At 33.0% G+C, this 24,555-nt stretch overlaps 1 protein-coding gene across 2 annotated transcripts; it reads left to right on the forward strand.

Annotated features, from left to right (window-relative positions):
• Positions 1 to 1,953: 1,953 nt before the first annotated feature.
• LOC129005991 (26S proteasome non-ATPase regulatory subunit 4) lies at positions 1,954 to 24,156 on the forward strand. 2 transcript variants are annotated; one of them, XM_054435076.1, is made up of 9 exons: positions 1,954 to 2,100; positions 8,730 to 8,870; positions 11,251 to 11,362; positions 13,382 to 13,537; positions 13,814 to 13,945; positions 21,600 to 21,686; positions 22,037 to 22,142; positions 23,066 to 23,218; positions 23,789 to 24,156. In XM_054435076.1, exons 1-9 carry the CDS (start codon positions 2,075 to 2,077, stop codon positions 24,022 to 24,024), a joined length of 1,149 nt encoding a protein of 382 aa, XP_054291051.1. In that variant the 5' UTR covers positions 1,954 to 2,074; the 3' UTR covers positions 24,025 to 24,156. The 2 variants fall into 2 exon arrangements, with proteins under 2 accessions (XP_054291051.1, XP_054291058.1); XM_054435083.1 differs by having other exon boundaries at positions 23,792 to 24,156.
• The last annotated feature ends 399 nt before the right edge of the window (positions 24,157 to 24,555 follow it).

Consider the following 24,555-nt stretch of genomic DNA (forward strand, 5'->3'; position numbering starts at 1 on the left):
TATTTTTTCATTACCCTCAACCTGTACAATTTCATCATCTATATTAATCGATGTTAGTTCATTTTTTGACTTTCTCATAATAGATTTGCATATATTCCAATAAGACTTTGATGCAGCCCTTTACTGCTTCAATTTTAGATGAGTAATAATTAATTTTTTCCCGTCTTTTCAAATTAGAACATTCTCTAGAGAGTTCTTTATATCTATTAAACAAATGTATGTCATAGTGCTTTTTCAATCGAGAGTGAAGTCTGTTTTTTTCATTTATCTTTTTAATTAGTGTGTCCGATATCCATGGAGTTCGATGCCTATTTTACTGTTAATAGGCCTTAAAAAAATTGATTGCTCAATACATTTATTATAAATATCGTAAAAAACTGTTAGAGATTTATCAACATCCTCACAATCAAACACTGGCATCCAGCTCACTTCAGCCAACCTTCTTTTTAAAATTGAATGATCTACAGCCTTGACAAACTCCTCTTTCAAAGCACTATCACAACTTGTTACGCAATTTACATTAACTCCAGCATGATCAGTAAAGTCATAGTTTTCTAAATTACTATGAAAAATTAAATTAGTCTTACTTCTGATGAATACATGGTCTAAACACTTTACCCAATTTTCTCTCCCCCAAGTTGGCTCATTTATAAACGACTCAAAACCAAATGAGTTCATTATACTTAAATAATCAATGACATTGTTATTTTGTTCTAAAATGCATAAATTTATATCTCCTAACATAATAGCTGTGTTTTTACAATTACTCAAAATACGTTGCAAATCATTGCGGAAAAAATAAAAATCATATTTATAGTTTCTATACAAAGCTATTAAGTCAATTTCAAAAGGTTTATCATTTATGGTAAAAACTAATGTCAGTTTAATTAATTCAACTTCACGTGACTGAAAGCGTTCATAATTTAAAGTTAAATGATTAGAAATATAAATTACCACTCCACCAGTCTATGTGTATAAGTTGAGACACGTTTGTAGAAAACACTAAAAAGGCAATCTTCTAAACAATTTTAAAATATTTACAACTTTAATTATATAGAAATGTTCATAACACAGTAAGTAATTCCATTAGTTGCATAAGCTTTTACGTGAGTCTTTTTAATTAATTGAAAATTAAGTCTGTAATAACTCTTAAAATAGCTCCTGTACCGGTACTTGATAATTGCTTGATTTCTAGTAACGAGTACACAAGTTAAAAATTCAACAATGCATTAACATAACAAGCTCTCTTTCACGCTGCAAGACTAGTAAACGGCAGAAGTAAGGCAGAACGGCAGAACTGCGGTATTGGTTTACCATACACGCCTGCAACGATGCGCTGCAAACCGCGCGACGAGTAGCTAAATGAACCGTAGAGTAAGTGAGCCTTCTAATATTTGTAGAGGGTTCACTTACTCTACAGATCATTGTGCCAATGAACTGTAGAGTAAGTGAGCCGTCTTCTATTTGTGTAATAGTTATCATGAAATAGGCTCGTATAGTATACGAGCCTACTCCTGTAATTTATTTAAATTCAGTATTTTGGCTCGTATACTATACGAGCTTATTCCTGAATTATTCAAGAATTCATACGCTTGGCTCATAGGCACAATGATCTGTAGAGTAAGTGAACCCTCTTAATTTATTTGATATTTTTGATCGGCTCGTATAGTATACGAGCCTGTAGTGCAAGTGAACCTTCAATATTATTTACGAAGCTCGTATAGACTATGATTTGTAGAGTAAGTGAGCCATGTGTTTTAAGAATTACATATTTGGAGGCTCATTGTGTCAATGATTCGTAGAGTAAGTGAACCCTAACCGTGGATACCCCACGGTAGCAAAGCTAACTGAAAGCAGTGAAAGCACTCAAATCCAAATCTCGCTCGGCTTAAAGCAGTTGTGGAGTTGTCTGCAGAGAGAAGAAACAGAAAAAAGCAAATGAAATGAAGAAACGAAACAATACATAATACATAAGCAAGCATCAGTTTTCTTTCAGGCATCAGGCACCAAGGCAAGGAAGGGCTCATATTATTATTCCATAATCACATAGCGGATATCAAGCAACGCGAAGAAGATGGTTCTTGAAAGTACTATGATTTGGTAAGCATAATTGTTTAACTTAATGTCCAGTACTTCCATTTGTTAAAATACTTTTAAATGAACAAGCCGAGGCATACTCTTATCCTGACATCAACAATGACAACGCACTTTTACGAAGGCTTAATTCAATAGACTAAAGCAAGTATATAGTAGACATAATAATTAAGTTCCTTTCAAATGTGTAGTTTGGGCTGTTCAGATATTTTTATTCAAAATAGGCCTAGATCTAACAAAATACTAAATAGTTTTTCTGTACACTATTTACTTAATCCTAAGGTTAAGGTTGAGGTACTTTCCTGTTAAGGGGAACATTCATTATTCAGTTATTAACCCTCCAAGTGTCTCTAGTTTTGGTCTTAATGTTCGCCCATTCAGTGCGAACAATCAAAAATATTTAAAAATAGCCACTTTGTTCAGAATTTTATGAGGATTCCAAAAATATAATAATAACTTATAAGGAAGTAGATTTGCAAATAGGGCCTAAATAAGTTATGGGCAAAAAACAGATTTTGGTACATAGCGTTTAGCTAAGAATGCATAGCCTAACCATATCTAGGAATCTGGCTGATAATTTACATCAATATCACTAGGCCTACTACTTCTTCAGGATCATTAACCAGCCCTTCAAAATCACTTAAATCTTCTTATAATGCACCACGTATATCACTACTTTTGATTTTTAACACTAAAACAATGATAAACGTAATAAAACACATCAGTCATCGGTGCGAGGTTAACCAAGCTGTTTACAAATAAGTTACGCACGTCAGCTGTCTGCTACAATTATGATCAGCTCGAGAAAAAAAAGCGCTTAGAGACAGACCTCGGGAGAAAGCTTAGAATCTGAAAAAAAAAAAAACGATAGCCAACCTAACTCGATCCAGTTCAATCCGATTTAGTCAGTCATAGAGCCTTCGCCGTAAACAGTGTTTGTGAGTCACAAAAGCGACACAAAACACTACAGAAAGTGTGTTATGAGTCGCTTTTACGACACACAACACTCGGAGGGTTAATCCTGCACTCATCTCCATTCATACTTGGCTTAAAATACCTACTTTTTATGGTCGCCATTTCATCAAAAAGTATAAAGTATAAGTATAATAAGACAAAGTAGGAATAATATCCCAAGTGTACGTCCTAATAAGGGTAGGCCTACAGTACTCTGGATCCCACGTAAGTTAGGCGAATGAGAACATGTGTGAAGTACTTAAATTAACAAATCCCGAATCATTTTCTCACAAAAGCCCACACATTTTGTATGATCTTCATCATTTCCTCATAGGCCTAAGTTCAATTTTTAGTGAACAATAAATTGTTTTAACAAAAGACGGTAGGTACTTTCCAGTTAAGGGGAACATTCATTATTCAGTTATTGATGATTTATTTTTGATAAGCTATATCGATAAGTACCGTACTTTTGTTTTGATTTACAATCCATATAAGTTACCATCTGTTTAATATCTTCAAACACATTTAAATTACAGACAGACAAACAAACAGACATAGTAAATATGTTTAAGTTATAGAGCTAACTTGGTTTAATAACAAGTGTTATTGAGTTAAGGCCTATAGCTCGTATTAGATAATAGGATTAAGAACTAGCCTAATCTTGTTTAGGCAAGACTGATAGCCTATATATTGGATTTATGAAATGAAACTAGCCTTCTTAATTAAAACTAACCTAACATAGCCTAACCAAGCAAACTTGCTGTAGGCTAAGTAACCGTTTCAAAATTCCGTTCGATAATAGAAAAGGAATATGGGGAATAAGGCTATCAAACGGAATTTTGAAATGTTACAGCAAGTTTGGTTAGTTAACCCTAGCAGTGGCCAATGTTAGAAATGGGGAATGGCCAACCCATTTTGGCGATTTTGCAGGTACCTTTTTTTGATAATTCGTAAAACTTCAACCGTGCAAGTAAACCTAGCCAACCTTATAGGCCTATTCATTCTGTTTGGAAAGAACAGGAGAATCTATAGGCCTAAATAGTAATGATTTAGACAGTGTATTTTTTCGGTTAATTTAAAAAAAAAATAAGATTTTTTTTTAAATTTCAAAAGCAGCCTAGGTAAAAATTTTTCTACAGATTTTTTATAGGAAATTCATTAAGTTGTATACATTTTGTAGACAATCTAATTCCCTACATGTAGAAATATATAACATGTTAGGAAAATATCTTTTTTTTTAAGTTTTTGGGGTGAAATATAATAACAAATGGAGAACCAAAAAAAAAATTAAAAACCGTACAGTGTTAGTTTGTGTTGTAAAAAGTTATATAATATATGTGTACAAGAGGTTCTACCGAAAAACGAATTGACGAATTCACGGGTGTACAGTAGCCACCGGTAAATTAATTTAATCAACTTTGACTTTATATTTCATTGAAAGGGCCCAAGTTCGAGAAATTGTCATCTGAAAGGATGTTAAAACCAGTGGAACCTTCATACCTTACATCCTAAGGTGGCCGCCGAGGTGGGTACCGGTACGGTTGTATATGAACCCGCCGCTCTCTACGATGTCTTTAATACTTTAGTACTTTTCAATGAAATGGCGACCTGTTAAAGATAGGTGACAACCTCTTAGAACGAACAACATACATGGTTTGTTAATCTCATATTCATCGTGTTTCAAACACCTTTAATTACTCACTTGTAACAAACCGCTAGAAATAGCTTCACTCTGTCCATTCACCGCACCTCTTTTAAGAACATAATACCCCCGCCGCAGCAAACCTGCAGACTAAGCGAATTTCCATATGTCTGATTGGATTTACACTAAAATGTCTACTTAAAAATTTAACATTTATTTCCTATTTAAATAGAATTATTTTAACAGGTACTTAGGTTTGCTGCATCAGGGAGGGTAAAACTTTTTTTTGTAAAATGTTAATAGTTAGTAAGAAATAAAAACATTTTCCAAATTTGATCAAAATATGTTCATAAACAAGCAAACTACAACAGTTTACTCATTCTCCATAAGAATAACATGGGAATTTAAAATTTAAATTTTTTTGGAATTTTCTCCGTAACCATTAGGCGCATAGTAACACTTCAATATACTAAATTATTTGTTTTTTTAAGCTCTACAAAATGGTTTGAAAAGATTTTGCAAAATTTTATTTTTTTTGGGTCAAAAATGGGAAAAACCCATTTTTACCCCATAAAACCCCCCGTAAACCCCCGTTCCCATAGTCCGATCATGCTGGTTCGCGAACTCGTTCGAGTTTATCCCGCCTTACACCTTCAAACCAAATTTTATCAAAATCAGACAAAAATTACTCAAGTTATCGTGCGGATGGACACATATATATATATATATATATATATATATATATATATATATATATATATATATATATCTCTATATATAGATATATAAAAATTTGAACGAATGGTGTTTTTGGCCTCTGGGGACATCAAAATGAAAAAGTAAATCGGTCCCGGGCCTAGGTCTTACCATGAGACCTACGGTAATAGCTACTTCCCTATAGGGAAATTCGCTAAAAGTAAATAATAAAATAAGTAAACAAAAATGTAAACAAACAAACTATAGGCCTATTGTCAATTGCATTTACCAGCTGTTGTTCACTAAATTAATTGAATAACGTTACCTTCCAAAACATGCAAGGCGTAGCCCTTTGGAAATCAGCCTGTGGGGCAGAGCACTTAGGCAGTTTGTCCATATCAATACTTTTTGGCAAATCTACACACTCTAAGCTTCATTTTGATATGCCATATGCCTATATTTTTATTTGGTAAATGACCTTAACCGTTTATATAAAATTTGATTGTATCACTTTAATAATATAATAGACTAGGTGAAAACCCGCCGAAATCGACGGTTACTTTCAAGGCTTACGTTAATTCATCTAATTGCGATAAATTGGGTGAAATATACATATTTTGAGCATTTAGCATTGTTTAAAGAGTAATAAGTGTAAAAACAATAATGATATTAATTGCGTAAGTTGCCAAATTTGGTTGATGAAATATTTCCTATAGTGAACGTCATTGGAGTTATTATTAGTATGTTATATGGTATCTCTTCCTTTGGAAGAACCTTAAAATAGTATTAAAATCGTATTGGTGGATATTTGTAGCTAAACACTTCCGTGATATCTTCAGTCTAATATGATTTTATTTTAAAAGAAAACCTGTTTGTTGGGAAGACATATTCTAACTTCAAAGGGAGGTATATCCGTTACAGTGTAAGTTTAATTTTTCCTTCGTCACATCGCGTCAGTTCATATCGTACAGCAACATTTTATATGGTATTTGGGTTTTATGTGTTTGAATAAGTAATATTTTTGAATAACAAAATGTTTTTCTAGAAAAATATAAAGATTTATAAAAGTCATAAATATTTATTGTAATGATAATTTTTTCCATTTGAATGTTATTGCTTTCCTTCACTTACTACATTTCTTGAGAACACATTTAGCCTATTTGGTTTTAGTTTGAAATTTGTAGATAGGGTACGGTACCTAGCGCAAAATCCTGAAATTTGACATTTTTTTGTTTTTAGGTCATAACTTTGCAATGTTAGGCTATTTACTGATTTTAAAATTGATTTTCTTCTTTATCATGTCATGTTTTGCAATATAACGTTCCATTATGAAATCGGTGGAAAATCCTTTTATCACAGCAACTCTTAAATTATTTCTTATTGAACTATATCTTATATCCATTGTACGGGTCGGTGTCCGCCTTTTTCACCATTTATGCTTACATTTTATCATATTATTCTACACTTATCAAATATTTATGTAGAAATATCTGCTCTTATCGTGTCTAATAAAATCCAAACATAGAAACCTTGCCTAAAATGGTACCCACCTTGAAAACTTATTTGCACCTGCCTATATTACGGACTTTTGCGCACTGGGTTGGTAACATTATTGAAAATAACACAACATTTTGGCTGTAAAATATGATACAAAGAGAAAATACTATTTAATCAGCTACTGTCATGACAGAAAGGTCATATTCCTTTTAAACTAGGTCACATAATCCTTTATAAGATACGTTGATTAACAATATGTAACCGTCAATATATACGTTACAGCCAATTTACAGTATTTTTGCTTTTTGGAAATGTCCCATTGCTATGTCATTTGAATTATTTGTTGCCAATGAAGCCGCCAAGACCATATGAACTAGGAGGCCCCTAACAGCTCAAGAATAAAAGTCAACTTCACTTCAAATATTCCACTACACGTAACATTCCGTAGAGAGATTATATTGACAACTTTATGTTATCGATAAGGCTGAGACATCTAACTGACATCCCCTATGCACAAGAAACAAGTTTACAAAATAAATATGTACAAATTTACAACTAATAAATAAATTATTCAAAGTGTTAAAGTGTCACAACCCGCAATATTTGTTGTTGAAACAGTCAACAAAATACACAAAAAACCAACTAAAAATAAAGTCACAAGTTTCTAAAAGTAATTTGTCACATTTCAGTCAAGGAACAATTAATAATATTCAAACTAAACATTTTACAAATTTACAACTTATAATCACGATGCAAACTGATAAAGTGGAATAATATCAAAACTCGACTTGTTAATTGGTTGTTAAGATTGAGATTAGTTAGTCAAAAAAATATAAATAAGAGTGTCATATAGTTCACACAAAAATAATAAATAAACATTAATCACGACACAAACACGAATACGAGACATTTATGGTAACTGATCAGTTAAGAAAACAGACGATGCTAACCCGGCGGAGTCTGAGTCCAGACTGCAGGTGGTCAGTGCAATGGTGTACGTCCGTTATCTTATCATTCCAGGTTGCGTCCTGTCAATCACACTTCCCCTCTCCAGTAAATTGATGGCAGTGTCATACATAAAATAAGACGAGAAAAATTGTTGGTCATTTAGTACATTTCGGTGGTCGGATTTTATTGCCTTATCTCAAACTCTTCCAATGTGTTAAGTTTATATCTGTCTTTAGAAAAATGTAAAATATCCATATTGCTGCTAATGTGTTGGTATAATTGTGGCCTTGGGATATTAAATGTTCGGCAAAAGATGATGTTTGGTGGTATGTTCGTGTATGTAGTTGTGATCCAAGGCTTTAGTTTCTTATGCTTACTGGGTTTGTATTTAGACTTTGTCACTTGGCATTTAAGATGTTCATTAGTACCAAGAAATGCATCACAACGAGCCAGAGTAAACGAGGAAAGTCCGACAAACATACTTATGACGCAGCACCCTTAAAGTGGCCTCCTGATAATACCAAAGTATTGTAATTAGTCAACCGTTCTATCTATATCTCAATAATGTGACAAAATTCCCTTTATAGAAAACATTATAGACTACAGAATCACTTCAAATGTCTCGATAGGCTAGTCAATGATGATTATTTAATCAACAATGTTATTCTTCCCATCATCCTCATCCATGTAACTCTCTTCACTTAACTTAAACTTAACGTAGCAGACTAGCACTATATTTGTTGGGGCACAGTATTTGTTTTTGTGTTCTATTATTCCTATTTGGAAATTCGCTTAAAATACTTAATATTTCTGTATGAATAAGGTCAATATTTTTTCTAATCTGAAGAGTACCTTTGCAATTGCTTTTAATTTGATGGCTATTTTCTCTATTTTTCAGTGTGGATAACAGTGACTATATGAGGAATGGAGATTTTCTGCCTACAAGACTTCAAGCGCAACAAGATGCTGTGAACATTGTCTGTCACTCCAAAACTAGATCAAATCCAGAAAACAATGTAGGGCTGTTAACCCTTGCCAAGTAAGTTAAAATTTGGTACAATTGATAAAGTGTGATTGACCATTGATTAAGCCCAATCTGTAGGTGATTTTTAGCAATTATTATGAAGTAAACCCCTAAAATAGTAGACTTACTATTTTCTTTATCTTCAGTCATAACCAGAATCATGATTTATCTCTTGCGTAACCCGCAAGGCAAATACCATCATGCACTACACAACCTATGCCACTGAAACTTGTACTATTGGAACTAGACTAATTCGTTAGTACCAAGGCAAAAATGTGGTTCGGATTCCACTATAAACTGTAGGTCCCTTAGTTGCCATTATCTGTATGGGCTATTAACTAACAGCTGTATCTAAGAAATATGTCAGCCTTAGGCCTGTTTCACATCTACCCGGCTGTCGTTTAACCGGCAATGGAATGAAGAAGTATATGGGACCGTTCACATATGCACGGCATGTGTTGTTGACGGTTAATCACTTGCCCGGCTGCCGGGTACTGGTCGAGGGATGCCGGGTGCCCCCTCGGCGAAGGCCGGCTGCCGGTGTCGGGTAAACAAGCCGGCTGGAGTAGTGGGTGTAGCGGCCCAATGTGACTGTTCACATACAACCGGCACCTGCCGTCTGTCGGGTGCACCAAGTGTACTTTTACTTCAGTTGTTTGTAGTTATTGTATATTTCTTTTGGGCATTTGTTTGCTAAGTTTTGGTAATGTCGGAAATAGACCGTATACCACTTATTAATTTAGTTCAAGAGCAGAATTATTTGAATTAAATTGAATTTTTACTCAATTTTATTTTTAATTTTTTTATTTTATTATATAACATTTGTCATTAGATTAATTATTAAATAATTATACAGAATTCATGAAAGGTTGTGCATTTCTCTGTTAACAAAAACTCAATCCAAATATCAAACAATAACACAAAACATATGTTGAACAATTACCATATGTTATTAACATATTAACTACTACTGTCAACATTGGCTTGAATTTTACTCAAATTCAAACTGAATGAAATTTAAAAAATCCAAATATAAATACAGTTTCAATAAAATTTATTTCAAAGTAACATTACAACTGCTCTATTACGTTCCATTTCCATCCCTACGACACACAAGTTTCACAAACAGGAGTACAACTGCCCGAGTGCCGGTGTCGGCGTAATGTGAGAGATGCACCCGTGCCGGTGCCGTCTAGAATCTGGGTTAAAGGCATGCCGGGTAGATGTGAAACGAGCCTCAGCCACTAACAAGAATACAAGATCGCGCCACTCATCCTACACTCATCTCCATTCATACTTGGCTTAAAATACCTATTTTGTATGGGTAGCCATTTCAATGAAAAGTATTAAAGTATGATACAAGGAATCTCTTGGGCCATAAAGCTAGAGCCGAACTTATCGATTTAAACTATAAGCCTTGGTTACAACGAAATTATTTATGTTCGTTATGCAACCTTCAGGAAAATGAAACAACATTTCACTTCATAGCAAAATGTCCTGTCTTTCACCATTTAAGAAAACAGTTTTTTGGGGAACAAACTTTAAGTCCAATGAATTATGAATTATATTTAAATGGGATGAATTGGCGGATACTTGCTAAATATTTGAAAGCCGCTTGGAAATATCGATGGGCATTGATAAACGAATTTAACTTTGACTAGAGCATTGTATAATTGGATATAGTTTTTTTGTACTTTTGTTCATTCCTCGTTTTATGTATTTCATATTAATTGTGTTTAGTTGACTGTATGTAACAAATTGTCTCTCATCCTCATGCTCAGAGTACTTAAATTTGGATGTATTTTCAAGTAGCTTTTTATTTTTATACTTTGGAGATTGTTATTATTTTTACTAAAAGAATATTGTTTTGTGCCAACCACAACAGACGGTTTTATAACCATTGTTGATTTATGCTTTTATGTGATGTAGTCAATGTTTTTTTGTGTGAAAAATAAAGCATGTTTCTTCTTCTTCTTATATATGTATGTATATGTGTTGCATAAAGAAGTGTTATTTTATTTTGTTTTAGTGCTCAGTATGTTGATTTATGTGGGACAATTTTATTTAATAATATTGAATGGACATTATGCGGACATTATGCCAACCCAGCAGACGGTTGTATGACCATTGTTGTACGTGCATGTATCAATTTATCGTACCCATTTCATGTAGCCTACTGTACATAATATGTATTCAATAAAGCACCTTTCTATTCTATTCTATTCTCTACAAATATTGGAGTATTAATTGAACTGAGACCGCAAACCTAATATTACATGAACTTTTATTTCTTGTTCAATAACATACATTCCATCCTTCGTGCGTCATATACAAGATTTACCTCAAGAGCCAAAATTCTATAAAAGTCATTTACTATAAAATGGGCTGTTAACAGAGTTGAAGTGCTGGCAACATTGACTTCAGATGTTGGGAGGATTTTGTCAAAGCTTCATCAGGTGCAGCCTGAGGGAAATATCAATCTTTTGACTGGCATCAGAATAGCTCATGTAAGTATTGATCATTGGCTAGAAACTCAATATGTCGTACGGAAATTGTCGATGGTTTAAAAATAAAATATTTTAATTTATGTGTAGAATCTTATTACACTTTTATAGACCCTTCAGAATAAGACGCAAGCCCTGCATAGCCATGGTCAATTCTATGGCTCCTTGGTTTAATCTTTTTTGCATGTAAATAAGAAATTGTCATTTTTTACAATAGCAAGAAACCTATGTGCTAGTTTAACATTTTTTTTTTCTAATTTAAAAACGTGACAACCTTGTCAGAAAAAATGATTTTAATTTAAATCAAATATGTTAAGTAGATAAAAATGTTGACACCCAATTAGCTTCATAGCATTATATAAGTTGGGTAAACTCCTTATTAATTATGTACTAAAACTTGGAAATTATTTTCTAGTCTTTTGTAGTTCTTCATAGCTTTATGTGGAAAAATAAAAGTGTTACGGTTGTTTGAAGTTGTAAAGTTTTTTTTTATAAACACCCTGTATATTCATTGTGACATTGCCTAGCCATATAAGTTATTGACAGCAACATATAGGCCTACTTTGACATTGCTTAGCCATATGAGTTATTGACGTCTACCAACATATACTGTGACATTTCCTTGCCATCTAAGTTATATTATTATATACCTACCTTATTATATCACCCTTTAAACATTACCAATTTCATTTTGAACTGTATGATTTAAATTGGATTTCTATAGATATTTACTAAGTTTTTTATTTGACCCTATCCTTATGACAGTACCTATGTATTTGGATCCGGTTCCAAATATTTCATGATCTTGATCCAGAGCCGACATTTTCTTGGATCTGCCCATCATTAATAGAAATAAAATGAAGTATGGAGCCGGACACAGCTGCCGACACCCATCATGCATTAATTAAAAAAAAAAACTAAAAGTGCGGAGGAAAACTCCACAAGCGCCAGCTCAAGGGTTAAAGGGGGATTCTTATGTATGTTGCAAAAATCTCCTTTGAACAACAACATTTGGTTTCAATGAATCACACTCCACACACGGCGCTTTCATACGAGCTTCCATTGCGATTCTTACGAGACTCATCAGTTATTTGTTATTGTTTACCAAGCAACAATATAAACCAATTAGTTAATAAAATTGCTTATTATTAAAACTTTTTGAGCTACTCTTTAATGTGGTGTTTTTAGAAAACCTTTATGTTACATGGAAAGAGGATGGGTGGATGGCAAAGTTGTAAAGCTTTTTTATAAACACCCTGTATGTCAATAACATGTTTAGGTAATTAAATGACTGTATATATTGACGTTGATAACATATATGGATACGGTCAGTCAAAAGTACAATATATGCCGATGTCAATAACTTATATGGCTTGGCAATGTCACAATGAATGTATATTTAAATCAATTTTTCCAGGGTCCAAGGGGGGGCTTTAGCCCCTGTAGCCCCCCCCCCCCCTTGGAACCGCCACTGATAACTTATATCATGGCTAGGCAATGTTACAGTATATGCCTTATAATCGGACTCTTCCATATAAAATTCTTTTGTTTGATAAAACCAAATTGGATCCATCAAAACCGAATCCAGCCCAAGATCTGATTTTTTGTGGATTCGATCTGGCATCGGGTCTAGCTCAGATCCTATGGATCCGTTAGTCCGATATATGGGTCTGACCATCATTAATTTCCACTCTATACTTTTACATCCAATTAATCCTACCCATGGACAATGATAATTATAAACATAACATTGCAAACCTATAAAGTAAACTGTATTTCGAGTAAATTTGGTGTATCACAAGGTTTGGATAGAAACTTTCCTCTCACCAAAAATAATACCTTCAAAATGAATATTGCTTCATAAAATTGTTGACACAATCTACACTTGTACAGTTATCTCTATATGGTTAACTGTAGGTATTTATTTAAGTATCACAATATGAACCTAAAAGGTTGCCTAATATATATTTATTCTAACACAAGTCATGACAGGATAGTAAAAACAATCCTTTATGTTTTCAGCTTGCTCTTAAACACAGACAAGGAAAAAATCACAAAATGCGCATTGTAGCATTTGTTGGAAGTCCAGTTGATCAAGAGGAGAAAGAGTTAGTGAAGTTGGCAAAACGATTGAAAAAGGAGAAAGTCAATGTGGATATTGTCAGTTTTGGTGAAGAGGTAAGAGAGAGTGGTTTTTATGAGTCAACAGCCAGCTGATGCTAGTGTCTTATAAGGTTTAACCAATTCCAACAACAAATTTACATGCATGAACATTTATTTATCATTTTAAACATACTACAAGTAGGCCTATATATATTTGATTCTTATTTGAAGAAGCCTAACACACACTGAGTAGGCATTACAATGCGTTGGGGCAAGCAGGAGTAGTACTGTAAATGTACTTACAAATCCAATATCCACCAATAGCAGTTTTACTATGTTGACATTTTCCAGATAATAAACACCGATGTTCTGACCTCCTTTGTCAACACTCTGAATGGCAAGGACGGAGGTGGAAGTCACCTGGTAACAGTACCTCCTGGTCCTCACCTTTCTGAGGCTCTCATCTCCTCTCCAGTCATTCAGGTGAAAAAATCAACACGTTTTCTTAGAATAATTAGCAGAGAAAGTTGTCAAAATTATTAATTTTATTAAGTTTAATTTATACTGTTGATGTGGAAGTAAACTCGTGTATAAGTTCTCACTTTGGGACCTCCTCATTTTTAAAAGCAGGCTTATTCTTCATCTCGGACGTGCCTCATTGGTGGATCACAGTCTAAATCTTTGCTGTTGTGCTATTGGTAATGGACAGCTTTAACATTAAACTCTATATAGCTAAAACTGTTAAGTACCCTCCGTCATATATTCATTTTATGTCTCAAAAATGTATCAAATATGTTCAATCTTATTTTGTTTGAAAATTTTGAGAATCTTACAGAGCTCTAGTTAAAAATCTAACTTCAGATAACTTCAGCTCCTTGGCAAGTTTTTAAGCTTTTATTAAATCGAAACTAAGTATCACTGTTAGTACACAACACTGGGACTATCTACTCATTACTCACTATTAGCAAACACCTAATAATGCTGATAGGAGTGTTTGAGTGAGAAAATCTTTGCTTAGTGCAGTGTATTTGCCTAATTTGGTGGAAGATTCTATGGACACAGGATGTCAAAATCAGTATGGAAAAGGTATTGTCGTAAATGCTGAAGCAAAACTTAGTAATTAAAATTTGCTTATAATAAAAATCACCAGCTAGTCTTGTAAATTCTAGGAATAAAAATCTTAAAACTTTAAGTAGACAACATCAATCTTATACCTCAGGTAGCTTTGAGATTACCATGTGTTCAATATCATACAAGCTGCCTCTTCACCTGTAGCTCACTACATAAATTTAACAGAAAACGGTAAGCTAAAACATCCACAAGACGTTTACTACCTGTTGTTAATGAAACATTAATTATAGGCTCTATACCCAAATCTCCACAATGTAAATAAAACACCAACAAATGCATTTTCAAACAGCTATAGCTTATATGCTACTACTACAACTACAGTATGTAAATTAATAAATATCTTTCAATCCTGTTAACAGATTTTTATCGCTCAATTAATTTAAAAAACTGCAAACTTTGGAAAAATGTTAGGCGGAGCTCTTGGAAAATTGGCCTTTGGGGAATTTGTTCATATCAATAACTTTTGGGAAATCTGCACACTCTTAACCTTAATATGCTTATAATTCTATTTAGTTAATGGTCTTGTCTTAACCCTTCCCGAGCGGCGGCTGCAGGGCGAAGCCCTACTCACTACGCAATCAATAATTTGGTTGGAGTTTAAATTAAATTCGGAATTTTGATGTTTTTCTACTTCTATCTGATGGTTAAAGTTGATTATAGACACATTTTTTATCAAAATAGTATTTTTCCAAGTAGTGATGGTGAGACGTAGGATTTGGCTAACTCAGGAACTCGTTAACTCGGTTGTGTGTCGGAACTGGCTAACTCTGAAACTGGCTAACTGTCTCAGTCAGGAATTGGCTAACTCCGGAACCCGCTAACTCAATTTTGTCCCGCGCCGGAATTCACTAACTCTGGAAGTCGCTAACCCGGCCGTGCCCACTGCACGGAGCGTTGCCAACCTTGTACGACAAAATAATTGTACACTGCCGTATTTCAAAATGTCAGTATCAATAAAGATACAGTAAATGTTACCTATTGTTTTTTGTTATCAATTCCACTTTTATTGAAATATCAATACTTTATAATGTATTGATTAATATTTATTTAAATTCAATAGCTCTATTTAAAATTATATTTAACACTAAAACTATATTAACTTATATTTAACTAAAATGTATTTCTGAAATGACGTTTAACGTGTAAATTTTATCGGGAAGTTAATCCTCAAAATTCTAGGAATAAAGTCTACGGCAATTACTGGGGCTTCTTTTACAATGTCTAATTGTTGGTTGCCTCGAATAGGATAGACTATTACAATACTGTTTCAATTTTTGTTAATAGATTATATGTTTCCTAGCATCATAATGTAACAACATTTAAATTCCTTTTCTGGCCTAAAAGTAAAGATGCAATATTGTAATACAGTGTTAACTTTTTAGATTTCCGTTATTAATTAATGTACCTAGGTATATCATGGGCCTGCTATACAAAAATATCGAAACTATTTTATTTGTTTACTAAATACTATGAACTATTTCGGGATTTCAAAAATCTTAAGAATTATTTCGGTAATAATACAGAAATATTAAGAAGAACCAAACTATTGTTAACACTCGCACGACAGATATAATAGGCCTTTAAAGAATCAAATCTTATAACCTATCAAGGACAAGCCTTCAAGGTTACAAGCCCAATATACAAAATACGAACATAATCATTTTATTTGTAGAAGATTACAAAATGGTATTAATTCGAATAAAAGAAACAAATGGCCGACTACGAAAATAGATATTTCATAACCTGTAAAAGATACAAATTAAATGTACAGTGCTATCTTTTTGCATCCTAATAAAAAATTAAAAAACACAAAAAGTAGGGATGGTCAAGTCTCGAAATTTCGGGAAATTTTCGGGAAATTTTAAATCTCGTTACATGAGACGAGATTTCTTTTTGACCGAGATTTTTATCGAGACAAGAATAAAAAAAAAAAAAAAAAAAAAAAAAAAAAAATTAAAAACGCCTGCAGAAAGTCAATGAAATACCCGCAATACAGGAGCGTGTTGTAGTTTTGTTTCCTTTGCGAAGGCGTTCTTATTTAATTAATTCTTTAAAATATGTAAATATTACTTTAATTATTTTAATAATACAGTATTACTTTAATAACATTTGAGAAGTTTTGTTAAGTGTAAGCAGTGTGAGGAATGTTTTATTACTATAAAAAGTCAAAACAAGTAACTATTTTATAAAAATTAATATTGCTTTTATTTTATGATTTATTTTATTTTAGGATAAGTTGAATTCTATCCTAACTGATATCACTATGTTTCCTAATCGTAGGCATTTTTAATAAGTTAGGCGTGATTAATAAAAAAATGTTATGCTGATGTTTTTTAATAAAAGATTGTAAATATTCATGCCTATTATTATTATTCTTGTATTTAAACAGTCATCTAACAATGTTACAAAATCAGGTAAAAATGTTGAACGTGCATTTCCCGTTGTGTATGAGAAGGGAAATCCCGTCTCGATCTCGTCTCGAAATTTTATGAGAAATAAAAAATCTCGTCTCGTCTCGAACTAAAAGTCCAATCTCGTCCATCCCTAACAAAAAGTCAAAAAGTGTAAAAAGACAATAGATAAAACATACTCCCTTATATTAGTAAATTTCTCATCCCTATAGATCAGCTGAAGACAATTTTATTGTTCTGTCCGCTGCACTGTCTGTAAAGGTCGTGTTTTGTTTACAATTTGTTTCTTGTTTTCAGTCATTTAAAACCTCGTTTAACCAAATAAAACATTCTAATCATAACAAATATCACGTCCCCTTGTTATATAACCAAACAGTAGAAAACAAATCATGAAATCAACTATAAAATAATAGGAACACAATTTTGACGACACTAGCGATAAGTGTCACCGGATGTGAACTAAACACGAAAAACGAGCTTCAAAATTTACAATGGTATGTAATGTTTACTTATGTTGGTTAGTCTATGGTGAGACTATAATGCATTTTCCACCATAATAATAAGTCATAAGATATTAAACATACTTCTAAATTTATCTTTATTTTATTTACTACATTGCTCATACTCCTAATTATTCGTAGGATACGATATTATGGTACCGATACGATCGTAGGTACTACACTTTCGGCAACACTGTCCAACAATCTTCGTGCTTGGCTCCCATTGGACGGTGAGCGAGGCTTCTCATTGGGAGTTAGCGAGTTCCGCCGAGGGACCGAGTTAGCGACTTCCGTACGAGGACGGAATTCAGAGTGGGTTAGCGGGTTCCGGAGTTAGCCAATTCCGAAACCGAACAAGTTAGCGAGTTCCTCTCATCGACCTAATTTGAAGATAGGACGTTTAACATGGGGTTAGCAAGTTCCAGAGTTAGCCAATTCCTCGGACCCGTGATGGGCCGATTCGAGAATTGGTCAATTTCGATACCAATTTCAGAACTTTTGGTTTTGATTCTTGATTCCGCACTTGATAATGATACCTGTTATAAATTCACCCAATAATACATTAATATAATGTGTGGTTCTCGCTAGCCCTATGCATAATGGAACATTTTTTATTTATTTAATCTTTATACAATTAGATAACTGTGTTGCTATTGATTTTGTTTAACATATATTAGGTTAGCCCATAAGATACTTCAAGAAAACATACATTTTAACATATTTTATTAAATTAAATTGAAACAACAAACATCGATTTAGGTAGGCCTAAAATTTTCACTGAGTTTTTTGTTTGCATAAGCATTTGTACATCTAGGCTTACATTGAATCTTCCATAGAATCAAAAATCAAGAAATATTGCTATCATATTGCTTGAGTGATAATGTCATCCTCAATATTGTCATCATCAATATTATCAATTTTGATAATATCGATATTAAATAATATATTTAATACTATATAAATAAAATTAGAGTTTTGTCGGTACATTGGTCAGAATTATATATTTTTTGGTTAGTTTTACTTTTTATACATTAAAGAGGCCGAAACAAGTCTTATCTCAATTTCTGTATGTCACAACTCAGAAGGCATTTTACGCGGCCTTCTCCTGAAAAACAAAAGCATCTATTAGGATCCAAATAGTCTTTTTGTATTCAATGGATTTGCAAGAGTGTTTTTAGCCATATTGAGTACAATAATGCGAAGTATCGAGTATCAGCGATTCTTCCGCTGGTATCGAGAATCGGAATCAGCCCATCCCTATTTACAAGTTTTATGACCATAATTGTTGCGGCTTATATATACGTCCAGCGCTCACTAAGGAATGCATTGATCCGTATATATATACTAGCTGTGTGCCCGTTCTACGCAAGGGGATCTTAAAGTAGTCAGTTGAAATCTTCTTATATTAAGAACAGCAGTTGGTTTGCATATTTTTAGATATGCAGGCAAAACTATTATATATAAACCTTCGCAAATACAGTATCTGACAGTTTCAAGCCAAAACACATGCTTCGCAATTAAATGTCACCCGGATCGTGTTAGTCCATATGTTAAATCCAATGATTAAACTAAAAAAGCTTTATAGGCCTAGATCTATGAGGCATAGCTCTAAGGTAGGCCTATAGTTGAAAGTTACTTCCCACAATGGTTCAAAGTATTTAAAGTACTACCTCAACCTCACCATTTAACACTTTATTCGGGTTGACATTTTAATTATCAAGGTGCTCTTGTCCTTTTCGTGACACTGAGAAATAAGGACATAAATGCGTTACCAATAGACATACACACAAAAATACAGAACTTAATTAGGGAATTTGCTACGTTTTAAGCATAAAAAAGTACATATAAAATTAGTATTTGAAATTTGTATTAATGTCATCAAATTTTATTATACCAATCTATATTTACTTAGACCGAAGATGACCCGAAATGCTGTCGAAATGGCGTCTTACTATATGAAATGAAGTACTATAGACAATTTAGATTGGTAATTTAATTATAATAAAATTACCAAAATAGGCCACAAACTATTGATACATAAACAACGTAAATCATAAACAATTCATGATGGTTTGCTAAACAAATGTTTTACTCAAATGAGTTATCATTTTCTTAGCATAAACTAAAATTTTGAATCCAGACAGAAAAAGCAAAACTTATCCAGTTAAGACATCAATTAAATTGAGTACGGCTATAATACGACTGTATAAATAAGGTGAACACCAACGATAACTAATTTGTAAATTACAGTGATGTGTTGGTACGTAAAAAACTAAAAATGATTCTTGCTGCTACGAACGGTTCTAAGGAAAAGAACCAGTACCAAAAACCAACGTTTACAGTTAAGAATTACGTCTGACAAATTAAATGCGTTAATCAAGTCCCAAAGTTATTGATTTCTTGGTTTTGGATTTTCTCGTAAAAAATTATTGGCAATCAAAGCTATTTCCCATTAATTGCTTTATTCGTAAACAAATTTTAATGTAAAATTATTGGTGTCAGTTTGAAAAAAAATCAACCTCATACAAACAACTGTTTGTTATTTAATAGATTATGTAGGCCTATTCTCTAAACAATGATTCGTATATCTTTTAACATTCGAATGAAATGTGACAAAAATGAGACAACACTGGGTTTTTGGACGTTTGTAATTTTATTTCTTCTAGGGAAAATTACCGGGATCAAGGATCGTCGTCGAAAAGGTTGTTATGAATAATTGGGTAGGCGTAAGTACCCAAGAGATGGGCTATGGCCCTATGGCTGTATGGTCCAGCGATTGCATCATAAGGTGAGTAGGAAAAGAAAGTGACACATCGGAAAAGCAAGTTTAGCATAATCCATAAACCGTAAACCTCTGTTACAATCACCCACTGCAGTTGTGATTTTTTACTTTACACTTTACACAACCGCCATTGAAGCGCCGTCAATGAGTGGAATCCTTGTTAGTAAGCTATTGGCGACGATCATTAATAAATTTAAGTTTCCCAGCCCTATACAACACTGATTCAAGGTCTTCTTTCTGGTTATCAAAACTCAAGAACAATTTTACACACAAAGAATCTCTGGTTCCTGACCTGGATGATGCCTAGTTATTAATTATTTCATTTACGGTTACTCTATATTATTCCACTTGCGATTAATTAAATCCGTTATGTAAGACAACGTTTTTAATGTCACTTGGATTTGATTTACCTTCAAAACGTGATCGAAAATGGTTGCGGTATTTGTAAACAACATTTGTAAACATATCAGTGACAGCTAGACAAAAATAATTTTGATCCGAACAGCTTTTGTTATTTATAGATCATAATGTAATAAAAATTGGACAAAAACTTGACAAAAATCGCACAAAACTGCATTTTTGAACGTCCGTAATTTTATTTACTAAGTAGTGAGGCCATATTTTAATGGCTAAAGACACTCTCGCCAATCCAGTGAATACATTAAAACGACTTGGATCTTGATAGGTACTCTCATTTTCCTGGAGAAGATTGCGTAAAATGCCATCTTGAGTGTTACAGAAAGACAGACAGACAGACAGAAATTTAGATGAGACTTGTATCGGCTTCTTTAATGTATAAAACATAAAAATAACCTACAAATTTATGATTCTGAGCAATGTACAGACAAAACTCAAATTTTATTTATATAGATATACACGTAACGCTTGTAAATTTTCTGTAATTTTTAATAGACAAAAAGGTTAGTAAAATTTATAAAAATCATTATAAGAACAATATGACTTCTTTATTATTACCATTACCAAAAGACAAAACAGACTTATCTCATCACGATACAATAAAAAATATTGATTCGGATAATTCAATCTAAACGTAATTTTCAATAAACAACACACCGCATTCTAATGCCCTGAATGTATTCCACTAATCTTATTTTACTAGATTTACTTCATACTCAATAACACGTAAACAGATACAAAAAATATAAAAAAGTTACCACAACAATAAATTGGCCTAAGGTAACTGATGATGGCCAAGAAACAACTTTAACAGTCCCAATAGATTATTATAATATTGGTCTAAAAGATGGTTGTGTAACAATATTTTACATCAACCGTTGTGTGTCTGTGTGTAGGGAGAGGATGGCATGGGCGGAGCCGGCCTAGGTGGTGCTGGCTTTGAGTTTGGTGTAGACCCCAATGAAGATCCTGAATTAGCATTGGTAAGTATTTCATAAATTGTAAAATTATTCAATCATGAACTTTATGTTAGAATTTGGTGAACACAACTTAACTTCTCTGATAGATGAGTGTAATCTTTCTAATTTAAGCTTGTTTTAGTTTTTCCTACCTGAAATCTTTTATGTAAAATTTTCTTATTGTATTTTCTATATATTATGTAGGCCTACATTAAATGACCTCTTTGTCAATAAATGTTGCTGGAATTTTAAAATATCATGAGCAATTTAATGTCTTTCCATGTTGACAAAAGGTATACATTATATATATCCCTAATAGAAATCATTGAGAAATAAGTAATTTACAATACAGTAGTGTTTTTTTCTATGTATAGGCTCTGAGAGTTTCTATGGAGGAACAGAGGCAAAGACAAGAACAAGAGGCAAGAAAATCCAACACAGACAGCAAGGAAGCCGCTAGACCTGATACTATCAAAGAAGGTAAGTAGAATAATGTAGTAAGTATACTCTTGATTTATGGGGACCTCTAGCTGGGAAGATTTTTACACAAATTAAATACAAAATATGACTTAAGTTTACAAATATTAATGTTACATAATAAAACTTTATCAAAAGATGATAGCAAATTCAATCAAAGCTAAAAACTACATCACTAGCTTATTAGCTTCAGTTTTTACTGTGTACACTCAACACTGTAGAGTAGTTAACATCACAAACATTTCATTTTCATTTAATTTCTAAGGACGTAAATCCATTATGGTGGGATAAAATGTAAAATTGTATATAGTATAATTTTAAAACATCCTACTAATATTAAAAATGAGAAGGTTTGGATGTATGTATGGATGTTTGTGACAAGAAAACGCAAAAAATACTGGTCGGATTGGGCTGAAATTTGGGGTGATGATAGCTCACATTCCCGATTAACATATAAGCATATTGTTATCTCAAAACTCCTTTCAGGCTCCGCCCCAGAATTATGACACAAATTTAGTGTATTTTTACGTAGTAAAAAGCTTGGCTCGAACTTCGAGCTTTTTCAAAATGCCTTGAGCCGAGCCGATTAATGGAAAGCTTGAAGTTTCGATTACTCGCACACCCCTGCTTCAATAACGGTATCAAAGAATTGTAAATTTTGTATACTTTTTTACCTAGACTTGAGACTAATTCAAGCATGGCATTTTGGTAACAAAACCAAATCTTACCTAATCTATTGGTATCATCAACAATTTCAGTAAAAAGTGGAAAGTTAAGTAACATTTTTACTACACCACATCTCTACAATCTTGTAGTTAGAGAATGAAAAATTTGGTTACTAAACCAATTTGAATGCATTATCTGCAACCATAGTGTTTCCATTTCTCTTTGTATGCTTCCTCTCTTCATTCAGTAATGTGTTTCAGGAGACAATGAGGAGGCCAGTCTAGAGAGAGCTCTGGCCATGTCTGTGGAGGGGCAGAACCAGCCGACGCCTCAACGCCAGACCCCTGACTTCAGCCATATGACGGAGGAGGAGCAGATCGCCTTTGCCATGCAAATGTCACTACAAGATTCTCGTAAGTTTTCCCCACACCAGTGCCTAGTATTTGGTACCCAAGGAGAAATTGCTCTGTATTGAATCCTTGATAATGAAAAATAATTATAATTTAGACGTGACTAAATATCTATACATAAATATTGAATATATTATAGACCCATTGCTTAGTTTCTCTTGTGCTGGTTTTCATTTGAGTTGTTCTGTATTTCTTATCTTTTTGGCATCGCTTGTTTTTTTTATTACAAATATGAACTTTTATAATTTAATTTGCTAAGAAGACAAATAATACAGAAGCCACACATTTTAAACATTTATCCATTATTGCTAAATTTATATAAAGAATTTAATTACTCCTGTCGAACCGCTGCAATAACTAAAAAAATATTCAACCGGACTCATTCCTGGGCACTTGTTCCTCACATTATAAATAGTCTACACATCGTTGTCATAATAGTGAAATTAACTCATTAAATATTTAGCAGTGTAAGTGCTAATAATAATTGTTTCTTTGTTAATTTTATTGAAACAACTAAGCAATTTTTTGTTAGTTTCAGCAGTTTATTTTACTAAAACGAAAAACTATTTTCAGAAGATCCTGGTGCTGGCAAAGAATCCGAAAATAAAAAAGATAATCCTCCTGAGACTCCCATGGAGGTGGAGGACTATGCCGAAGTGATGAATGATCCCGAGTTTCTACAGAGTGTTTTGGAAAACTTACCAGGAGTTGACCCCCAGAGTGAAGCAGTTCGTCAGGCTGTCGGTTCACTCAACAAGGATAAGGAGGCTAAAGAGAAGGAGAAGAAATCCAAGGATGGTAGCAAATAAATATTATTCTGTTGAAGTACCTATTTTTACTTTGCTTTATAGCCTAATTGAATAATTTTGTTCTAATAGGATATTTATTCTTAAAAAATTATGTAATTTGATTTTTACTTGCAAATATAAATTTGGGAATGATGTCAGAATTTGTGACTTGAGCCCTTCTAACCTTCTAACTATAACGTAGCGGTGTACTTACAGAATTACTCAGTTTGTACAATTTTCAAATCCACAGAGGAAAATTTGCTTTATTATGTCGCTATATTTAACTTTTTGTCCACTTCATAAACTGCTTGAAAAATGTAAATGCACATCTTTAATTTGTTCATGCTTCAATGAACTTCCGTGTGAAGCATTCACAATGAATCCTTCTGAAATACTCTTATTCAAGTACACAACATACAGTTAATACTGCGTAGTAAGTGCATCGTTTATTTAAGTATGGGTCCTTACTTCAGGAATAGAATTATGTGGGTTGACATTTTTAGATAATTAACTTAAAACATAATGTTAAGCATAAATACATGTTTACAGGAC

This window comes from Macrosteles quadrilineatus, unplaced genomic scaffold (assembly GCF_028750875.1).
Source record: "Macrosteles quadrilineatus isolate MER2022 unplaced genomic scaffold, UCM_ALF_1.0 Scaffold_1__1_contigs__length_201487025, whole genome shotgun sequence".
NCBI classification, from domain to species: Eukaryota; Metazoa; Arthropoda; class Insecta; order Hemiptera; family Cicadellidae; genus Macrosteles; species Macrosteles quadrilineatus.